Source organism: Dipodomys merriami, unplaced genomic scaffold (genome assembly GCF_024711535.1).
Source record: "Dipodomys merriami isolate MVZ:Mamm:240054 unplaced genomic scaffold, mDipMer1.0.p SCAF_60, whole genome shotgun sequence".
In the NCBI taxonomy this organism is placed as follows: domain Eukaryota; kingdom Metazoa; phylum Chordata; class Mammalia; order Rodentia; family Heteromyidae; genus Dipodomys; species Dipodomys merriami.
This window is the reverse complement of record NW_027206180.1, coordinates 7,349,021-7,369,639: the sequence shown is the minus strand read 5'-3', so window position 1 is coordinate 7,369,639 and position 20,619 is coordinate 7,349,021. Positions and strand designations below refer to the sequence as shown.

The following is a 20,619-nucleotide window of genomic DNA, read 5'->3' as shown; positions in this document are numbered from 1 at the left end:
ATTTACAATATTCCACAGGCAGACACCAACCAGGTGTCCACCAAACCCATGAATGGATCAAAACATGATGGTGTCCAGAAACTGTGCTGTGAGTAGAATGTTATTCTGAATGTAGGACTGCATGCATGTGAAATGCACAGGGGAGCACAGGGGAGGTTCTCAGGGCTGTGGAGAGGGGCCGGGAGGAGGAAGGGTTGGTGAGGGAGGGTCCCCACAGAGCCCGAGGCCGAGGGGCAGAGCCAGAGCCCGGGGAGGGGCTGCAGGGCCTAGTGCTGCTGGCTCAAGGCAAGGACAGGGCGGGGCCCAGCCCTCGGCCACGCCCACCCGCGTGCACCCAGCCTCACTCTGGTTCTCTTGGAGCCAGCCCCAGCCGGTCACCCAGCAGTCAGGCCGGTGCTGGAACATGGAGGTGGAAGACAGGATGCAGACGGGCTGGATGTGCTGGTTGTAGGGGACGGGGGAGGCCAGCTTCACCAGCGCGATGTCGTGGAGCTCTCCCCTGGCTTTGGGGTTCACGATGATCTTCTTCACCTGGTACTGGTGGTGGTGGGCTGCCCGTCTCCAGCGAGGTGACTGGAGAGACAGCTCCCCGAGCTGGACAGTCCACTTGGAGACCTCAGGGGACCTGATGGGGAGCAGTCAGGACAGGAGGGGCCTCCCCGCATCCGACACGGAGCCCTCCCTCCGGTGCCATGGTGGGTCCTGGACACCATTACCGAGTCTCTGTAGACATCAGACAGGCTGCAGGGCTGGGGCCCGGGGGGGGGGGCTCTGCAGGGAGGGGGGCTGTCTGCAGAGGTCTTGTCACCTTCCCAACCTATCTTTAATGCATAGAAATCGCGCCCAGCCAGGCCCAGGGGCTCACGCCTGTCCTCCTAGCTGCTCAGGAGGCTGAGAAACCCCGCGACCAAAACACCAACAGAAGAAAGTGCGTAGGAATGCTCTACAAGAACCCGAGCAGGGTCTCCTCCAGGAGGAGAAACTGATGCTTATTAGTTTTGTTTCTGTGCGGCCTTGGGGCTTGAGCTCAGGCCTGGGCTCGGTCCCTGACCTTTCTCACTCAGGGCTGGCGTGCTATCACTTGAGAAACAACTCCACTTCTGGCTTTCTGGTGGTTAACTGGTGACGAGTCTCACAGACTTCCCTGCCTCAGCTGCTTGGAATGGGGATCCTCAGATCTCAGCCTCCTGCATAGCTAGGGTGACCGCAGGCCTGGCAGATTCTGTGAATGGACTGCCTGGGCTCCTTGGGGCTGGGGGGGGGACGGCCACCTAGACCAGCAAGGGGCCTCCAAGGACCAGAGGCCACAGTCACCTCCCTCCCCCCCCACCGGCCCCCAACTCACTTCCCAAAGCAGTGGGCAGCGGACAGCACCCAGCGCGGGCTGACGAGGCTCCCTCCGCAGAACAGGCCGTCCCTGGCCATCACCAGGGCCTGCCAGGGCCAGCGCCCCAGCGCCGACTCCACGCCGCCCACTATCCGCGGCTGCACGGCCCGCTGGCCACAGGGGCCTAGACAGACGGACGGACACAAGCAGATGGACGGAGGGACACAGACAGAGGGACACAGATGGACAGAGGGACAGGAGGCGTAGCCCGTGCGGCCCACCCTGGAGGGGGTTGGGGGCCGCACCCCCCCCCCGCGGCCGCACCCCGGTCCCCACCTCCCCCCCCCCCCCGCACCCCGGTCCCCACCTCCCCCCACCTCCCCCCCCCCCCGCGGCCGCACCCCGGTCCCCACCTCCCCCCCCCCCCCCCGCCCGGGGGACCGGCGGTTACTGGTGAGCAGCCTGGCGTCCGCGGGACCTGCAGCGGACCGAGGAGAGCACCGGGTGAGGCCTCCGCGCCCCACGCGGGCCCCGCGCCGGCCGCGGCCCCCGGGCCTCACCTGACGCCCCGTCCCGCGGCGGCCCTGCGGGGGGCGGCGGGGGAGCGCGGCCGCCCCCGGCCCCGCCGCGCCCGGGCTCCGCGGGCCGCAGGGCTCCCGCCCGACACAGCAGCAGCCACAGCAGCAGCGGCAGCGGCGGCGGCAGCGGCCGTCCGCGCGCCGCCATGGCCGAGGCTCCGGGCCGGCGGCGGTGAGCGCGGGCGCCCCCTGCGGGACGGGCGGGGTGAGCGCGGGCGCCCCCTGCGGGACGGGCGGGGGTGAGCGCGGGCGCCCCCTGCGGGACGGGCGGGGTGAGCGCGGGCGCCCCCTGCGGGACGGGCGGCGGCGGTGAGCGCGGGCGCCCCCTGCGGGACGGGCGGGGTGAGCGCGGGCGCCCCCTGCGGGAAGGCGGCGGCGGCTTCAGGAGCAGCGCGTGGCCGCCTCGGCCGGCACCTTCTCCCCTGACCTCCCCGGGCCCAGGCTTGGGCTGCTCGGAAGGCCGCTGTGCCGCAGGCGTAGCCGCCCTCGGCCCGGGGCTGCCTGAGCCGGTGGGTTTCAGCCCACAGGAGGGATGGGTGCCGGAGGCGCCGGGAGAACGCGGGGTCTGCGCGCGGCGCCCTGCGCGAGGCCTGCGGGAGGCCCGGGTCCCGGGGCCGGGCAGCCCCGGCCTGGCGGAGCCCCTGCACACAAGCGCCTGTAGGCCTGCGCCGGAGCCTATCAACGAGAGCCCAGGGCCGGGGCCCCGGAGCCTTGGCCGAGAGCCCCGGGCCAGCAACCAGGAGCTGCAAACCACGGCCGTGTGGGAAGCCAGGCCGAGTCCGCGAGCGTGGGGGCCCTGGGCCCCGCCCGGGCTGGAGGACAGGGTGGAGGCCCAGCCCCACCCCAGGGCAGCCCGGGGCCCAGCCGCAGCTGCAGTCTCCTTCCTCCTTCCTGGACTGACTGGAACTCTGACCCCGCACGCAGCCACAGCGCGCGCCTGGGCGCATGGAGCTGGCCCCGCGTGCCATCCTGCTCGCCCTCCTTCCTGGAGCCCTTCTAGTGAGCGTTGGTGTCGCCACCTGGAGGTCTCCTGAAGGATCGCTCCCTGTGAGCTGCTGGGCTCAGAGCTCTGTGCTCACCAGCCCGTTGGTGTGAGGGTATTTGGAGCTTGGTCTTGACTCCACCCCGCGGCGGGACTGCGGTCCTCCTCCCCCTGCTCCCCCGCGTCACTGGGATGGCAGCTTGTGTCATGGCGCCAGCTCAGGAGAACAGACACTCATCGTTCGGCCTAGGCATTTTTTCTGTTTTTGTTTGGAATCACACTGTGGCCTCCCAGGAAGCCTGGACGACTGGCTTTGGCACTGTCCGTGCCGGCTCCACCTGTGTGGACAGAAGCTGGCGCTGCTCTCCCCCTCCAGCCCGGGAGGCTGTGCCTGCATCATCAAGAACCCGGACACGCAGCCTCGGACAGGTGCAGGTGTCTGAGGGAGGCGAGGCCTGCCCACCGCCGCCCTTGGCTCCCCAGGCACCCCCTGGCCTCTCCTGGGCTTTGGGTGGATGCACCATGGGAGGAGGAAGACCCACCTCCTCGAGGTGACCCCGAAGCTGCAGCAAGGGGGTGCTAACCAACAGGCCAACCAGACTCCTTCCCAGTCCTGGACAGAGGCCTGGGGAGGTGAAGAGACCCCCCTCCCCCATTGCTGGGAATCCCTCGGGTGTGCGAGGACCCGAGGGCTGGACTCGCAGACTGACAGGCTCAGCGCTCAAATGCTGCAAGCTCCAGGCCTATCGCGCCCAGCTTTACAAGGTGGAGGCTGGCTGGGCCCTGCGGCTCACACCTGTAATATAGCAACTCAGAAAGAGGACTGAGGTTAGAAGCCAGCCTGGGCAGACAATTCCAAGAGACTCTGATCTCCAAGTAGACAGCAGAGAGCCAGAAACAGAGCTGAGACTTATGTAATGGAGCGCCAGGCCCTGAGGGCAAAATCTAAGGGACAGTGACCCAGGCCCTGAGTGAAAGCCCCGGACTGGCACAAAGGAAATGAACCAGTGACTGGGCTGGTAGCTGGGAGTGTGGCTCAGGTGGTAGAGCAACCGCAAGGCCTGAGTTCAAGCCTCACCGTCTGATAGAAACAACTACGCTGGCACAGATGGACGCAGGGTGGGAGACAGAGGTGGGACTTGGGCTGGACTCGACGTGAGGGAGGTGGGGGAGCAGGGTTCAAGGAATGCTCTGGAAAAGTCAACTCCAATGTGTTTATTGGCATAAAAACGGGGGAGCAGAGCTCTGCTCAGCAGAAGGTTCTGGCCAGTGTGGGCCTGTGGCTCAGGCTGGTTGCAGGAGCCTGAGGGCCCAGGGCAGAACGGGGAGCAGCCCCACTGGGGAGGGGCGCGGCCCAGGGGTGCCATTGTGTAAAATGGTGGTTCGGATCCAGCGGACGTGCTGACTGATGTTGGTGTAGATGCCAGGCCGGTTGGGCCGGCCACAGCCCTGGCCCCAGCTCACCACGCCGACCTGATACCACAGTCCATTCTGCTCGCAGGATAGGGGTCCTCCCGAGTCACCCTGGGGAGCAGTGGGGTGAGTGGGGGTGGGGGCAGGCTGGGCGAGGCCAGGTGGGCTGGGGAGGCCGGGCGGGGTGGGCAAGGCCGGGCGGTCTGGGGGAGCACTCACAAAGCAGGAATCCTTGCCACCTTTGGGGTCTCCCGCGCACAACATGTCCCCCCAAATGTCCACGCGGAAGTCTGTCAGCTCAAAGAGGTGATTGCACATGCTGTTGTTCATGATGGCCACCTGAACTTCCTGGAGAATGTAGGGTGACGGCAGCACTGTGAAGACACGGGGCAGGGAGCAGGCAGCTTGATCCTCCCCGCGCCGCGGTGGACGATGCTGTGGACTGTGGGGTGAGGGGTGCCTTGGGTAACTGGGGTGCCTGGGTACTGGTTTGGGGTTTTTTTGTGTGTGGTTATTTTTATTTGCCCATACTGGGGCTCGAACTCAGGGCCTGGGCACGCTCCCTTTCTGATGAAGGCTCTCCACCACTTGAGCCACAGCTCCACATCTGGCTTTTTGGTGATTAATTGGAATAAGAGTCTCACAGACTTTCCTGCCCAGGCTGGCTTTGAACCGTGATCCTCAGAACTCGGCCTCCTGAGTAGCTAGGATGACAGGCATGAACCACCAGCGCCCAGCTCCAGTCCCCGTTCTTAACACTTCCAGTTCCAACCTGGACTCGACATGGATGGCCAACAAAACCACACAAGGACCTGGGCGATGGACAGGCAGGTCTCGGCTCTTCTGAGACTCTAGGGCAGGGCACGGGCTGTTTGGCTGGCCCGTTGAGCACGGCTGGCTGGGCTGTGACCCGGGAGTGACCCCTCCCTTCCCACAGGCTCACACTCATCCTCTTGGATGTCCCCCCAGCCGGTCACCCAGCAGTCGGTCCGGTTCTCGAAAATGGCTGTGGAGGCCATGAGGCAAATGGGCTGGATGTGGCTGGAGTAGCTGACGGAGGAGGAGAGCCTGATCAGGGCGATGTCGTAGGGAAACGTGCCCGGGTACTTGGGGCTCAGGAAGATGCTATCCACGTTGTAGCGGTTGTGGTAGGCCTGCAGGCTCCAGAAGGACGGCGAGGAGGTCAGCTCCCCGAGCTGCACCGACCACTCATAGGGGTCATTGGACCTGGCGGGGCGGGAGGTGGCGCGGGGCGGACTCCGTCAGTCCCTGCGGGGAGGGCGTCTCCCGGCTCCCCGCGGGCCCGGCCCCGCCCCCTCACCTGTCGAAGCAGTGGGCGGCCGTCAGCACCCAGCGGCGGTTCAGCAGGCTGGCCCCGCACATGTGGATGCCCCAGAGCCGCAGGCTGGCCTGCCACGGCCAGCGCCCCAGCTCCGCGTCCTGGCCGCCCACGATGCGCGACGGGATGGGCCGGTGGCCGCACGGGCCTGGGGGGCGCGGGCGGAGGCTGAGCGGCGTGGGGAGGCCGGGGCCTCGCCCGCGTGGGCCGGGGACGGAGGGGGCCGGAGGGGGATGGAGGGGGCCGGAGGGGGCCGGAGGGGGACGGAGGGGGACGGAGGGGGCCGGAGGGGGACGGAGGGGGACGGAGGGGGCCGGAGGGGGCCGGAGGGGGATGGAGGGGGCCGGAGGGGGACGGAGGGGGCCGGAGGGGGACGGAGGGGGACGGAGGGGGCCGGAGGGGGACGGAGGGGGACGGAAGGGGACGGAGGGGGCCGGAGGGGGATGGAGGGGGATGGAGGGGGCCGGAGGGGGCCGGAGGGGGACGGAGGGGGACGGAGGGGGACGGAGGGGGACGGAGGGGGATGGAGGGGGATGGAGGGGGACGGAGGGGGCCGGAGGGGGACGGAGGGGGACAGAGGGGGACGGAGGGGGATGGAGGGGGATGGAGGGGGATGGAGAGGGGGATGGAGGGGGATGGAGGGGGCCGGAGGGGGCCGGAGGGGGCCGGAGGGGGATGGAGGGGGACGGAGGGGGACGGAGGGGGATGGAGGGGGGGATGGAGGGGGATGGAGGGGGCCGGAGGGGGACGGAGGGGGATGGAGGGGGATGGAGGGGGACGGAGGGGGACGGAGGGGGATGGAGGGGGACGGAGGGGGACGGAGGGGGATGGAGGGGGATGGAGGGGGACGGAGGGGGACGGAGGGGGACGGAGGGGGACGGAGGGGGATGGAGGGGGATGGAGGGGGATGGAAGGGGCAGGAGGGGGATGGAGGGGGATGGAGGGGGATGGAGGGGGCCGGGGCCGGAGGGGGACGGAGGGGGATGGAGGGGGACGGAGGGGGATGGAGGGGGCCGGAGGGGGACAGAGGGGGATGGAGGGGGACGGAGGGGGACAGAGGGGGATGGAGGGGGATGGAGGGGGATGGAGGGGGGGATGGAGGGGGATGGAGGGGGCCGGAGGGGGCCGGAGGGGGATGGAGGGGGCCGGAGGGGGACGGAGGGGGCCGGGATCCGGGTCCCCCCCCCCCGCACGGCCCCGTTACCCGGTCCACCATGTGGGCGTCCTGGCGCGCCCGCGCCTCACCTGACAGCGTGTCCACCGCCTGCAGCTCTGCGGGGGGGGGGGGGGGGGGAGAAGGTGAGACGCGGCCCCCGCCCCGCACCCCCCGCGGCCCGCGCAGCTCACCCGGCTGCTTGGCGCCCACGCGCGACATCAGCGCGGCCAGGAGCAGCAGCGGCGGCAGCGGCGGCAGCGGCCACCCTCCGCGCGTCCCCATGGCCTCGGCTCCCGCTGCTCCTGACGGCGGGCGCCCCCTGGAGGACGGGCGGTGCCTGGCGACGACAACTGCGGGCGCCCTCTACAGGTCGGGCGGCGCAAGGCAGACGGTGGCGGCGGGCGCCCTCTACAGGAAAAGCAGCGCAAGGCAGACGGTGGCCGCAGGCGCCCTCTGCAGGACAAGCAGCGCAAGGCAGACGGTGGCGGCGGGCGCCCTCTGCAGGACAAGCAGCGCAAGGCAGACGGTGGCCGCAGGTGCCCTCTGCAGGACAAGCAGCGCAAGGCAGACGGTGGCCGCAGGTGCCCTCTGCAGGACAAGCAGCGCAAGGCAGACAGTGGCGGCGGGCGCCCTCTACAGGTCGGGCAGCGCAAGGCAGACGGTGCCGGCGGGCGCCCTCTGCAGGACAAGCAGCGCAAGGCAGACGGTGGCCGCAGGCGCCCTCTGCAGGACAAGCAGCGCAAGGCAGACGGTGGCGGCGGGCGCCCTCTGCAGGACAGGCGCGCAGGGCAGCCCCGGCCCTGCGCCTTCTATCCGCCTGACCTCCCCGGGCCCACAGCTGGCTGGAGCCTTTCTGCTCAGGCTGCACCTGGCCGCAGGCCCACCTCTCTTCACCATCCTCCATAGGGATTATGTGTTTGGACATGGCGTCTTGCGAAGCAACCCATGCTGGCCCAGAACCGAGGTTCTCTGGCCTCCCAGAATGCCAAAATTACAGGCCTTGAAGGAAGAGACTCTGAAATATCTTTAGAAAAGCAATACCTTCAGCTAAGCCTCTGTCTTCCAGCTCCTCAAGAGGTAAAGGTCAGGAGGGTCCCAGTTCAGGGCTGCAATAGGTCACAATACCCTTATCTCAACTAATAAAAGCTAGGTGTGGCAGCACACACCTGGCACCCCTGTGCGAGCAGCGCAGTTGGGAGGATTGCAGCCCAGACTGGCATTGATTTGAGGTCCTGTTACAAAAACAACGTGGACTGTTTGGGGGGAGGGAAGGTACAAGGGAGCAGGGAAGAGAGTGACCAGGAATGAATCATATCAAAATACACTGCATCTGCCGGGTGCCAGGGGCTCACACCTGTCATCCTAGCTACTCAGGAGGCTGAGATCTGAGGATCATGGTTCAAAGCCAGCCCGGGTGAGAAAGGCCAAGAGACTCATCTCCAATAGACCACCGGAAAACCGGAAGTGGTACAGTGGCTCAAGTGGTAGAGCGCTAGTCTTGAGCTGAAGAGCTGAGGGACAGCGCCCAGGCCCTGAGTTCAAGCCCCCGCAACCAACAAAAATAATACATTGTATCAATCAACAAAGATGGCCTAAGGAAATTCAACACTGTTAAATAATAGGGGGCAGAGTGAAGGGACCAGAGAGCCAAAGAGGAAGTTAATCTGAATAAAGTATAAGATATGAATCTGAGAAATACCCTTTGTACAATTAATATACACTTTACAAATGCAAACAGGGGTACAACCCGGCTGCTGGGGGGCATCCGTGCATGGGGTGGTAGAGGGGTAAATATGGTCAATATGTATTCAAGTATGAAAGCAGAAGAATAAAACATTGAGGAAGGAAGAGTGGTAGATGATTTTGTTTTCTTTTTGTCAGTCGTGGGCTTGAACGCTGGGCCTGGGCGCTGCCCCTCAGCTCTTCAGCTCAAGGCTAGTGCTCTACCACTTGAGCCACAGCACCACTTCCAGCTTTTTCTGTGTATGTAGTACTGAGGAATCAAACCCAGGGCCTCATGCATGCAAGGCAAGCGCTCTACCACTGAGCCACCTTCCCAGCCTTTCTTTTCTTTTTGAGGCAAGGTCTTGCTGCATGGACCCCACCTGGCCTGGAACAGACGATGCAGCCCACCCTGACCTTGAACTCAAAGCTCATCTCCCTTCAGCTTCCCGAGTGCTGGGATTATAGGAGTGCCCCACCACACCCAGTTTACTGAGTTGGAACTTGAGGGCTGAAACTCTTTAACAAACTTTATTGCTTGGGGAGAAGGCTGGGAATTGAAGGACCGGGGAGAGGAAGAGCGGCTGAGAACGGCCCAGCCAGGGCCACACTCACTCACCTCGGGGATGGAACCTGGGGTCGTCCCTGCTCAGCTGAGGTGGGCGCAGGCCCGACTCCTGCTTTGCCACAGCTCTGGGGTTGGCATCAGAACCTCAGGACACTGAGACCGACCCTACCTCTCTGCCCAGGAGAGCCTGGAATTGAGCCCCAGGCCTGCCCACACCACTGGGATCCACGCCCACCCTCCGTGGTCCCCTCCGCCGGTCCTACGGGGTCCCTGGCGCCAGGGTACGTTCACAGGCGGCTCCTTGGGCCTAGCAACCGGGCTTCCCGGGACAGTGGGCGGGCCTCCTGCTCCCCTCCTCCGCCTCCCATTCTGAGAACAAGGGGAGCCTCGGGTGAGCCTGTGTGGGTGAGGCGTCTCGGGGGACCCCCGGTGAAAGCTGTGTGGCCAGTTGGCAGAGGAGGAAGTGTGCAGGTCCAGGCTTTATTGCTTCAGTGAAACGGATCCACCCAGCCCAGGAGTCCCAGAAACCAGCCAAGTGCCCGGAGTGGAGGCCGCGCCCTGCAGCTCCATCCTGGGTGAAGGGTGACCAGGGCCCAGAGGAGACAAATAAGAGGCCGGGGGTTCGCTGAGGGGTCCCCAAGAGTCTGAAGAGGAATCTGTGTGGAGGCTGGAGGACGGAGGACAGCAATGGCTGCCCACAAAGGCCCCCAGGAAGGGGCCTCGCCCAGAGCGCCTGCACCTGGCAGGGGTTGGGAGACACCACCAGCTCAGAGTGTGGGGGCTGAGATAAGGGGTACCCATCAGAGAAGCCACAGGGAGATGAGGGCAGCACCGGCGGACCCCAGGAACAACGGGCTGGAGGAGGGCGAGGAGAGGCTCCGGACTGGGGCTGAGTTCTGGACGCTGGCAATCCACGCCGTGTAGTAGCTGACGTTGGTGTAAACTCCTGGCCTCCTGGGCAGGGCACACTCGGACCCCCAGCTCACCACCCCTGCCTGCACCCACACGCCCACATCACACACCAACGGGCCTCCAGAGTCGCCCTGCGGAGACGGAGACAGAGAGATCTGGAGGTAGAGGCTGCTGGGCCGGCCGGCCTCCCTGCGAGACGGGCTTCCCCCACCCCCGCCACCTCCCTTAACCTCTTTGGTACTGTCCCGCCCAGGGCTAGAAGGGAGATCAATCGATGGGAAAGTGGCAAAAGTCTGGGAAAAAGAAGGGGAATGCCTAGCACATGGGACAAGTCCTGTAGTGTGCACAATCTCTAAAACAAAATGAAAACATCTGCCAGCTGCCTGGGCCGCACACCTGGAACCCCAGCTGCTCAGGAGGCTGAGAGCTGAGGATCGTGGTTCAAAGCCAGCCCGGGCAGGAAAGGCCGTGAGACTCTTATCTCCAAGAAACCACCAGAAAACCAGAATTGGTGCCGTGGCTCAATTGGTAGAGCGCTAGCCTTGAGCTGAAGAGCTGAGGGACAGTGCCCAGGCCCAGAGTTCCACAACCGACAAAGAAGAGTTAGCACTCAGGGAAGAGTGTCTGGGTAGCTGGTGTTGCTGGTGCCTTTTTTAATCTAATAAATCTCTTCTTTGAGATAACACAATAAAGAGGGTTTACAAGAGCGGTTGAAGGGTAGGCCCTGACTGCTGGAAACGTGGTCAAAGGCTCTGAAGTTCATGTGGGAGGACATTTTTTTTTTTAAGATTCTTAAAAGCTTTCAGCGTAGAGATAAGATCCAGGACAAAACTGCAGGTCCTGATTTTTTTTCTTTTTTTTGAGATGCTGGGGATGGATCTTGGGGCCTTCAAAAGGCCTAGGCAAGGGCTCTACCCTGGAAACTTCTTTTTTTGCATTGACCCTTGTGTATAGATGTATAAAAAAATAAAAGAAGCCAGATGTGGTGGCTCACATCTGTCATCCTAGCGACTCAGGAGGCTGAGATCTGAGGATCACGGTTCAAAGCCAGCGCGGGCAGGGAAGTCTGTGAGACTCTCATCTCCAATAATTAACCAGCAAAATAAACAGGCAGCTGTAGAGCTGTGATTCACGTGGGGAACACTAGCCTGGAGCCAAAGAGCTCAGAGACAGCACCCAGGCCCTGGGTCCCAACCCTAGGACAGCCACAAAAAGAAAAGAAAAAACAAATAAACATGTCTTCTGTCCTGGATCTCCAGGGGTGATGGGGAGGGGGAGGGACAGCCTGTGGACTGGGGGGCTGGGGGGACACAAGGGGGGCGGGCCCGGCTTGCTCACATAGCAGGAGTCCTTCTGGCCTTCCTCGAAGCCAGCACACAGCATGTCCTCCAGGATGAGGGACCCCTGGCCGGACTCGGGGTTCCCCTGGTAGTAGGCCTCACAGGTCTGCCGGGCGATGAGGGGAAGCTCCACCTCCTGAAGGGTGAAGGGGGGCAGGAGACCTGGGGGACGGGAGAGCCCAGCTCAGCCAGGGGACACGGCTGCTACCTCCATGGATTTCACATTCAAAAGCAAGCTCTCTCCTGCCCTGGCCCGGCCCGGCCCGGCCCGGCATGCATAGGTGTGATGGACTGAGGGCCTCACCACCAAAAAGCTGGGGCTCATCAGCCTGAGTAGCGAACCTGAGGGACAGCACCCAGGACCTGGGTTCAAGCCCTGGTAATGGTGTGTGTGCCTGTGCACACATGCACACACACACACACACACACTTTTTATGAAGGCTCACCCCTGTCAGCTACTCAGGAGGCTGAGATCTGAGGATCACAGTTTGAAGACAGTATGGGCAAGAAAACCCATAAGACTTTTACCTCTAAGCATCAAAAAACTAGAAGTCGAGCTACAGCTCAAACAATAAAATGAGAGCCTTGAGAGCGAGATTTAAAAAAAAAAAAAAAAAAGCTTGGGGACAGCACCTAGACCCTGAGTTCAAGCCCCAGGACCAGCACTAAATTCCTAAATAAACAAATATCAAGAAAAATTAAGAGAAAGAAATAGAGGCTCTGCAGATACTATCAGTCACTTAAGATGAGTCAGCTGGGCACAAGTGCTCACGCCTGTAATTCCAGGTACTAAGGAGGCTGAGATCTGAGAATCACAGTTCAAAGGTAGCCTCGGCAGACAAACCCAAGAGACTCATCTCCAATGAACCAGCATCACTTAAGCTGTGGCTCAAGTGATAAGAGAGCTGGTCTTGTGCAGAAAAAAGCTCAGGGAGAACAAGAGACCCTGAGTTCAAGCCCACCATGGGCACCAAAAGACACAGGAGAAGATAAGAAGCCCAGGTAGATGGACAGACGGACAGACAGGACAGCCTGGGGTGGGGGGTGAGGCTGAGTGAGGCTGGGCAAGGCCAGACACAGAGCGGTCCCAGCGGGAGCCAAGAGGCCCCGACAGCCCCTTCACCTCAGGCTGCTGACCCCCTGAACTACAAGCAAACTCACGTTTTTGTGTCTTTGAGCCGGCCCTTTTGAGGTGACTCATCACGAGCCCCAGGACATTAGCCCAAGACACTAAGGAAGGTGGATGAGCTCCCAGCCTTGTTAGAAATGGCCAGAACACCTCACATGACCCTTGCATCAACCCAGCACGTGGGGCACTGAAGATCTCAGTGAGAAACCAGGGCCCAGGGAGAATGGAGGCCATTCAGTGCGACCTGTGGCCACCGGGGTGGCCGAGGTGCACGCTGGCCCAGAGGGGTGGGCCTGCCGGGGACTCGTGGACGCCCTCTGGTGGCCGTTCTTCGTGCTTGGGTTCCACAGTTGACCAGCTGCTTCTGCTGAGCCCCCCCCACTTCCTGAGCCCCCCCCACTTCCTGTGCCCCACCCCCGGCTCTGAGCCTCCTTACTCTGAGTCGGAGAGGTGTTCCCCCAGCCGGTGACCCAACACCTGATGCCAGGATCCAGGGGGTCTCCGGGCTTGGGGAGACAGACCGGAAGGATGAGGTCACTGAAGGAGACGGGAGAGGCCAGCCGCAGCAGTGCGATGTCACCCATGCTGTGCTCCTCATCCGAGTAGCTCGGGTGCCTGAAGATCTGCGCCACGGCCCGCAGCTCGCCCGCCTCGCCGGCCTCTGGGTAGGAGGAGATGGAGCCCAGCAGCACCACATAGGCGGACAGGGGCTGGTTCCTGGGGGACAGGAAGGCCAAGGGGGCTGTTCAAGCTGTGCCAGGATCCCGGGTGTGTGTGTGTGTGTGTGTGTGTGTGTGTGTGTGTGTGTGTGTGTGTGTAGGGAAGACAATGTGCTACCCTGTGTGTGATCGCTATTCGAAGTCAACACAAGCCAGACACCGGCGGCTCACACCTGTAAATCCTAGCTACTCAGGAGGCTGAGATCTGAGGATCCTGATTCAAAGTCTGTGAGACTCTTATCTCCAATGAACCACCAGTAAAGCGGAAGTGGTGCTGTGACTCAAAGTGGTAGAGCGCTCACCTTGAGTTGAAGAGGGAAGGACAGCACGCAGGCCCAGAGTTCAAGCCCCACGACCGACCAAAAAAATAAAAACAAACATAAATTAAAAAATAAATGTAAAAAGCCATCACTCTGCAGTCTTCCCCGGCTTCAGTCAGCTGAGGGCGGGGCTCCAGGGCTCCAGACCTGGCCTGGAAAGCTCAAGGCCATGAGTTCAAACCCAGGTATCACACAAAGAAAAGAGGCTGGGAAGTTGGCTCAGTGGTAGAGTGCTTAACTTGCATGCCTGAGGCCCTGGGTTCGATTCCTCAGCACCACATAAGCAAAAAGAAAACAGCTGAAGTGCTGTGGCTCAAGTGGTAGAGCGCTAGCCTTGAGCTGAAGAGCTGAGGGACAGTGCCCAGGCCCAGAGTTCAGACCCCACAACTGAACCCCAAAAAGAAAAATCACCAATTGAAGACCTGTCACCAGTGCAAACGCCGGTATAATAATCAGTGCACTCAAGATTTTGGGTTCTCAAGAGGAACATCAATTTGGGAGAAAGCGGTGGTATCAGAGAGGAAGTGAGCAGGCTGGATTCTCCCATCTCCCCCCCCCCCCCCCCGCAGGCCCCAGTACTAGCCCAAGATCAGGGGCCATGATGGATAGAGAAGCAAGACAAGATGCCAGGAGGGGACAGCCTTGCCTCCTCTTCTGACCAAGTAGGCAGAGGTGAGGGTGTGGCTGGAAAGGAAAACAAGAGCGCCTGGAAGGGGCTTGTGCACCCTGGGGGGACACTCACTGGTTGAAGCAGTGGGCAGCTGTCAGCACCCAGTCTTCAGAAATCAGGGAGCCACCACACACATGCTGGCCATACTGCCTCAGGCTGACCTGCCAGGGCCACTGGCCCGGCTTGGCATCCTGCCCCGACACAATGCGATCCGACGCCTGCACACGTCCGCACACTGCAGAGAACCAGCACCGTGAGACACAGGGAGACGTGGCCACGCGCCCTCCCTCCCTCCCTCCCTCCCTCCATCCCCAGCCACCTTCACCTGTCACCACCTCTCGAAGGACCTGACCAGGGTGAGGCCCTAATGCCTGGGTTCCTAACAGGACCAGCCCAAGAACACGGCTCCAGGACCAGGGGTCAAGATTACTGGGGAGCTCAGGCTTTGTGGGCTCTCCTATAGTTCCTGTGTCTCCCCCCACCTCATAGCCTACCTGAATTCAGGTCTGTGCCATAGTCACTCTGGCTATCTGGGGTAGTTGGGGGGCTCTCGCTGACTAGAAGGGCTCCAGGAAGGAGGGCGAGCAGGATGGCACGCGGGGCCAGCTCCATGGCGCCCAGGCGCGCGCTGTGGCTGCGTGCGGGGTCAGAGTTCCAGTCAGTCCAGGAAGGAGGAAGGAGACTGCAGCTGCGGCTGGGCCCCGGGCTGCCCTGGGGTGGGGCTGGGCCTCCACCCTGTCCTCCAGCCCGGGCGGGGCCCAGGGCCCCCACGCTCGCGGACTCGGGCCTGGCTTCCCACACGGCCGTGGTTTGCAGCTCCTGGTTGCTGGCCCGGGGCTCTCGGCCAAGGCTCCGGGGTCCCGGCCCTGGGCTCTCGTTGATAGGCTCCGGCGCAGGCCTACAGGCGCTTGTGTGCAGGGGCTCCGCCAGGCCGGGGCTGCCCGGCCCCGGGACCCGGGCCTCCCGCAGGCCTCGCGCAGGGCGCCGCGCGCAGACCCCGCGTTCTCCCGGCGCCTCCGGCACCCATCCCTCCTGTGGGCTGAAACCCACCGGCTCAGGCAGCCCCGGGCCGAGGGCGGCTACGCCTGCGGCACAGCGGCCTTCCGAGCAGCCCAAGCCTGGGCCCGGGGAGGTCAGGGGAGAAGGTGCCGGCCGAGGCGGCCACGCGCTGCTCCTGAAGCCGCCGCCGCCTTCCCGCAGGGGGCGCCCGCGCTCACCCCGCCCGTCCCGCAGGGGGCGCCCGCGCTCACCCCGCCCGTCCCGCAGGGGGCGCCCGCGCTCACCCCGCCCGTCCCGCAGGGGGCGCCCGCGCTCACCCCGCCCGTCCCGCAGGGGGCGCCCGCGCTCACCGCCGCCGCCCGTCCCGCAGGGGGCGCCCGCGCTCACCCCGCCCGTCCCGCAGGGGGCGCCCGCGCTCACCGCCGCCGGCCCGGAGCCTCGGCCATGGCGGCGCGCGGACGGCCGCTGCCGCTGCTGCTGTGGCTGCTGCTGTGTCGGGCGGGAGCCCTGCGGCCCGCGGAGCCCGGGCGCGGCGGGGCCGGGGGCGGCCGCGCTCCCCCGCCGCCCCCCGCAGGGCCGCCGCGGGACGGGGCGTCAGGTGAGGCCCGGGGGCCGCGGCCGGCGCGGGGCCCGCGTGGGGCGCGGAGGCCTCACCCGGTGCTCTCCTCGGTCCGCTGCAGGTCCCGCGGACGCCAGGCTGCTCACCAGTAACCGCCGGGCCCCGGGGCGGGGGGGGGGGGGGGAGGTGGGGACCGGGGTGCGGCCGCGGGGCGGAGGGGGGTTCGGGGAGGCGGGGGCTCGGGGGGACGGGCGGCCGCGCGGGCTCCGCCTCCTGTCCGTCTGTCCGTCCTAGGCCCCTGCGGCCAGCGGGACGTGCAGCCGCTGATAGTGGGCGGCGAGGAGTCGGTGCGCGGGCGCTGGCCGTGGCAGGTCAGCCTGCGCCTGAGGAGAGCGCACGAGTGCGGAGGGAGCCTGCTGAACCACCGGTGGGTGCTCACGGCCGCCCACTGCCTCAGGAGGTGAGCGGGCCTGAGCCGCCCGGGGCGCCCCGCACCGCCCGCCCCCGCCCCCGGGCGCCCCGCCCCGCCCCCCCACGTCCCCCCCGCCCCCGGGCGCCCCGCACCGCCCCCGGGCGCCCCGCACCGCCCCCCCCCGTCCCCGGGCGCACCGCCCCCTGCCCTGGGCGCATGGAGTGCCCGGTCTCCCTTGTGCCTGTGGTTGCCAGTCCTGGGGCTTGAACTCAGGGCCTGGGCGCTGTCCCCAAGCTTCTTTTGCTCCAGGCGAGGGCTCTACCACTTGAGCCATAGCTCCACTTCTGGGCGTGCATGTGTGTGGTGCGTGTGCGTGTGATGCATGTGCATGTGTGTGTGTGTGTGTGTGGTTAATTGGAGATAAAAGCCTCACCAGTTTCTGCCCAGGGCTGGCTTCGAACTTCGATCCTCAGATCTCCCCCTCCTGAGTAGCTAGGATCCTAGGTGTGAACCACCAATCCTGAAATTCCCATTCTTCTAGAAGGCTACACTAGAACACTGTTCTGTTCCTCCTCCTCATTCCTCTTCCCTCAGTTTTTACCCAAAGGGAGCCAGCCTGGGAGCACGGTGAGTCTGCATGTGGGTAGAGATGAGGCGGTGCTGGGCCTCGGTCCGGCCCGCGCCCCGCACAGTTCTCCAGAGCTGCTGCTTACTCCATCCTGCCCAGGGCCCCACAGTCACCCCAGCCACTATTGCTCAGGCTACTTAGGGGTACCCAGGAGTCCCCAGAGGACAGCTCTACAAGGTGACAAGACAGCCCCCTTCCTGCAGACCCCCAGAGCCCTGGCCCTGCTCAGGGCTTTGCTTGTGGCCCGTCTGCTATCTACAGGCTCTTGGCACTGGTGTCCAGGACGAGCAAGTGGAAGCAGCCCCATCCACCATGACCCCTAAGGGAGGTGCGGGGTGGATGCCGGGAGGCCGCCCTCCTGCCTCGACTGCTCTCTCCTACCACCAGGTCCCCTGATCCACATACGTGGACCGTCCAGTTTGGGGAGCTAACTTCCCGGCCATCTCTCTGGAACCTGAAGGCCTACTCCAACCGGTACAAGGTGAAGAAGATCATCATGAACCCCCACGCAAATAGGAAGCTCCATGACATCGCTCTGGTGAAGCTGGCCTCCCCCGTCCCCTACAACCAGCACATCCAGCCCGTCTGCATCCTGTCTTCCACCTCCATGTTCCAGCACCGGCCTGACTGCTGGGTGACCGGCTGGGGCTGGCTCCAAGAGAACCAGAGTGAGGCTGGGTGCACGCGGGTGGGCGTGGCCGAGGGCTGGGCCCCGCCCTGTCCTTGCCTTGAGCCAGCAGCACTAGGCCCTGCAGCCCCTCCCCGGGCTCTGGCTCTGCCCCTCGGCCTCGGGCTCTGTGGGGACCCTCCCTCACCAAGCCTTCCTCCTCCCGGCCCCTCTCCACAGCCCTGAGAACCTCCAACCTCCGGATTCTGCCCCCCTGTGCATTTCACATGCATGCAGTCCTACATTTGGAATGTTCTGCTCGCAGCACAGTTTCTGGACACCATTATTTCTTTGTCCATTGGTGACTGGTTTCTGTGTGCTGGTTCTGGGGCTTGAACCCAGGGTCTAGGTGCTGTCCCTTAGCTTTTTTACTCAAGGTTGGTGCTCTGGCAGTTGAGCTACACCTTCCTTTGTGGCTTTTATGGCTGCTAATTGGAGATGAGAGTCTTACAGGGTTGGGTGCTGGTGGTCATGCCTGTCATCCTAGCTACTCAGGAGGCTGAGATCTGAGGATCTCGGTTCAAAGTCAGCCCAGGCAGGAAAGATAGTGAGACTGTCAGCTCCAATAAACCACCAGAAAACTGGAAGTAGCGGAAAACCATAACCTTAAGCAAAAAGAGCTCAGGACGGCGCCCAAGGCCCACGTTCAAGCCCTATGACTGCCTCCCCCCCCCCCAGCCCTGCAAAAAAAAAAACAAAAAGAGCCTCACTAGCTTATTCTGCCCTAGGTGTTTTCAAACCTTGACCCGCACAGCTCCGCCTGCCCAGTAGCTATGGTGTGAGCCAGCTGTGCCGGGAGCCACTGCTGTTTATGCCCTTACACACTGTGTAAACTGCTGGGAACTTACAATTGTTGTTTTCTGTGTCTTGGTCTCTTCTTGCTTTCTCAGTGCTCTGGGTTGAACCTGGAACCTCATAATCCCAGTACCTTCAGCTAAAGTTTTTTTTTTAATCTTAGGAGTTTTTTTGTTAAAGACCAGAGGTTTAGACTGGGACACGATATCCACTCCAGCTCAGCTCAGAGATTAGAGGCTGATTAGCTCACCGCAGGCCGCAGGAGCCGCCACCTCAGTTCTTTCCTTCTCCGCTCACCCTGGGCTGTACCCCATTATCAGAAAACGCAGAGGACATATAAGTTGCAGCAACACAAAGAACAAATGGCCAAGAAAACTCTACAAACACTTTGGTAGCCAGGCCTGGTAACCCACACCTGTAATCCCAGCACTGAGAAAGCAGATGCAGGAGGATGGAAATTCGGAGGCCACCTGAGGCTACACTGCAAGATCCTGTCTCAAAAAGTGGGGGGTGGGAGATTAAGAGGTGGTTCAAGTGTACTCGGCCCAAAAACCAAAACCAAAACCAAAATCAGAAACCAAAACTCCAGTGCTGCCACGTTGTACATTCAGCGGCGTAGTGCCCTTCACCGGCTCTCCTTGTTCCTTTGTAAGACTTTTGAGTTTTTTCCTGCCTGTCTTCCGTCTCAGCCTGATGTACCCCCTCCTCTGTGTCCCTACGGCCCCAAAGCACCTCCTTAGCCCCTTCCTACCTGGGCTTTTGTGAAGGTCAAGCCTGTCCATTCTTCTGTGACACCGTGAGTCACAACTGTGTGAGGTGACCCCCAGGGACACCCCCATGGGACCGGTGTCTCCTCCTCCTGGGGCAGGAGACTCATGTTGTATTGTCTCCGTTCCACTCCCAGAACTCCAGCCACCCTACCACCTCCGGGAAGCGCAGGTCACCATCCTGAACAACTCCAGGTGTAACGATCTGTACACCACCGGAAGACTTGATATAATCCAAAGCGACATGATCTGCGCGGGCGCTGAGGACGGCAGTGTGGACAGCTGCAAAGTGAGTGATCCTCCCCGCGCGGGAGCCGGCCCTGCCCCTCACCCCTGCCCCTCACCCCTGGCCCATCTCACCCCTGCCCCTCCCCAGGGTGACTCCGGAGGACCCTTGGTCTGTGAGGAGAACGGGCGGTGGTATCAGGTCGGCGTGGTGAGCTGGGGCCAGGGCTGCGGTCGGCCCAGGAAGCCTGGCGTCTACACCAACGTCAGTCAGCATTTCGACTGGATCCAGACCGTGATCCCCAGCGGCGCGCCCAGGCCCGAGCCCTGGCTGTCACGCCTGCTGCTCCTCACTCTTCCCTGGGCTCCCGCTCCGGGGCCCAGCCTGAGCTCTCCAACTCGGTGCAGGTCTGGATCTGGTGCTAAAATACCCCCCAGGCCCAGATCCGCCCAGTGTGGAGGGGAGTGTGCTCTGTTTTCCTCTTGTTAATAAACGCCATGCACATGAGCATGTAAGCTGATGCTTCGAGAAGCTTCATCAACTCTCCATTGACTTCTTGAAGACCACCCTGGGTCCACACTGAACCTCTTCCTAGCAGCTCCTAAACCTGGCCCTGGTTTTGATTCAAACACCAGAGTCCTTCCCAAGGAGAGGTCATTTCCAGAAGAAAGGCTGTCTTTGGGCTGTCTGGGGCCTTGGAAGACCAGACTGGGGAGATTCGACATCTCCTTGATGGTCATGGTCAGCTTGTCAGCCTGAGCTCACAATATGGGCACAGATTCATTCCCTGCCCTGTGAGATAAACCTCCCCCCCAACCCCTCCTGAAGACAGATCGCTACTCTGGCATGGCCATGGCCAGAGCTATGAGGACCAGGCAGAGAGGACGTGTGATGGACAGCCAGCACTGGAAGGGGACCCGAGAGGGGACGCACTGGCCTAGCCCGCCATCTCCCAGCCCACCCCGCCCCACACAGAGGATTGCTCTGATGTGGCCACCCCAAGCCAAAATGTGTATCATTTCCCAAGATGGAGGCTGTTTCTGCTCATGCTCAGGCAGGTTTGAGCCACTCACTTCCGGTCTAGCCCTGGGGGCTCTGGGTGGGCTCGGCGGGGCCAGGCCTGAGGTCTGAGGCCACGATCTAGGGTGGTGGAGGTGCGTAGGAGGCTGGCTGGTCTGGGCTGAGCTGGGATTACAAGACTGAACAATAGAGCTCAGAAGCTCCAGTGCCCGCGCTCGGGACCAGGAAGCAGGCTCAGGTTCAGAGATGACCTGCCCAGGATCCTCCGGAGATCCCCGCCTGCCGCGGCCTCCCCCTCCCTGCCCTGCTCCTGGTGTCCTTTTCTTGCCTCTGCCAAAGTACTGCTCAAAGCATCTTTGTTTGAGGCTGCT

At 63.1% G+C, this 20,619-nt stretch overlaps 3 protein-coding genes across 3 annotated transcripts; 1 reads left to right on the top strand and 2 right to left on the bottom strand.

Annotated features, from left to right (window-relative positions):
* Positions 1-4,097: 4,097 nt before the first annotated feature.
* Positions 4,098-7,077, bottom strand: LOC138814455 (testisin-like). Its single transcript, XM_070003346.1, has 6 exons — positions 6,987-7,077; positions 6,885-6,911; positions 5,622-5,787; positions 5,244-5,527; positions 4,520-4,674; positions 4,098-4,411 (listed from the first exon to the last, which is right to left on the bottom strand). The coding sequence occupies exons 1-6, from the start codon at positions 7,075-7,077 to the stop codon at positions 4,172-4,174; spliced, it is 963 nt and encodes a 320-aa protein (XP_069859447.1). The 3' UTR covers positions 4,098-4,171.
* A 1,952-nt stretch (positions 7,078-9,029) lies between these two features.
* Positions 9,030-14,849, bottom strand: LOC138814635 (serine protease 33-like). Its single transcript, XM_070003731.1, has 5 exons — positions 14,670-14,849; positions 14,248-14,410; positions 12,903-13,183; positions 11,336-11,499; positions 9,030-10,128 (listed from the first exon to the last, which is right to left on the bottom strand). The coding sequence occupies exons 1-5, from the start codon at positions 14,785-14,787 to the stop codon at positions 9,886-9,888; spliced, it is 969 nt and encodes a 322-aa protein (XP_069859832.1). The 5' UTR covers positions 14,788-14,849; the 3' UTR covers positions 9,030-9,885.
* On the top strand, positions 14,786-19,765 carry LOC138814454 (serine protease 41-like). The gene is made up of 7 exons (XM_070003345.1): positions 14,786-14,832; positions 15,060-15,772; positions 15,855-15,881; positions 16,028-16,193; positions 17,161-17,441; positions 19,140-19,291; positions 19,379-19,765. Exons 1-7 carry the CDS (start codon positions 14,786-14,788, stop codon positions 19,715-19,717), a joined length of 1,725 nt encoding a protein of 574 aa, XP_069859446.1. The 3' UTR covers positions 19,718-19,765.
* Positions 19,766-20,619: the final 854 nt, after the last annotated feature.

Excerpts from the sequence above, each read along its gene's own strand:
- LOC138814455 (XM_070003346.1), bottom strand. The coding sequence starts at position 7,077 with ATGGGGACGCGCGGAGGGTGGCCGCTGCCGCCGCTGCCGCCGCTGCTG. Across the intron at positions 5,528-5,621 it reads GCCGCCCACTGCTTCGACAG|GTCCAATGACCCCTATGAGT; the intron begins GTGAGGGGGCGG and ends CCGCCCCGCCAG. Across the intron at positions 4,412-4,519 it reads GTGGCAAGGATTCCTGCTTT|GGTGACTCGGGAGGACCCCT; the intron begins GTGAGTGCTCCC and ends ACTGCTCCCCAG.
- LOC138814454 (XM_070003345.1), top strand. The coding sequence starts at position 14,786 with ATGGCGCCCAGGCGCGCGCTGTGGCTGCGTGCGGGGTCAGAGTTCCA. Across the intron at positions 15,882-16,027 it reads GGACGCCAGGCTGCTCACCA|GCCCCTGCGGCCAGCGGGAC; the intron begins GTAACCGCCGGG and ends TGTCCGTCCTAG. Across the intron at positions 16,194-17,160 it reads GCCGCCCACTGCCTCAGGAG|GTCCCCTGATCCACATACGT; the intron begins GTGAGCGGGCCT and ends TCCTACCACCAG.
- LOC138814635 (XM_070003731.1), bottom strand. The coding sequence starts at position 14,787 with ATGGAGCTGGCCCCGCGTGCCATCCTGCTCGCCCTCCTTCCTGGAGCC. Across the intron at positions 13,184-14,247 it reads GCTGCCCACTGCTTCAACCA|GAACCAGCCCCTGTCCGCCT; the intron begins GTGAGTGTCCCC and ends CCTGTCCCCCAG. Across the intron at positions 11,500-12,902 it reads GAACACCTCTCCGACTCAGA|GTCTCCTGCCCCCCTTCACC; the intron begins GTAAGGAGGCTC and ends CCCGTCCCCCAG.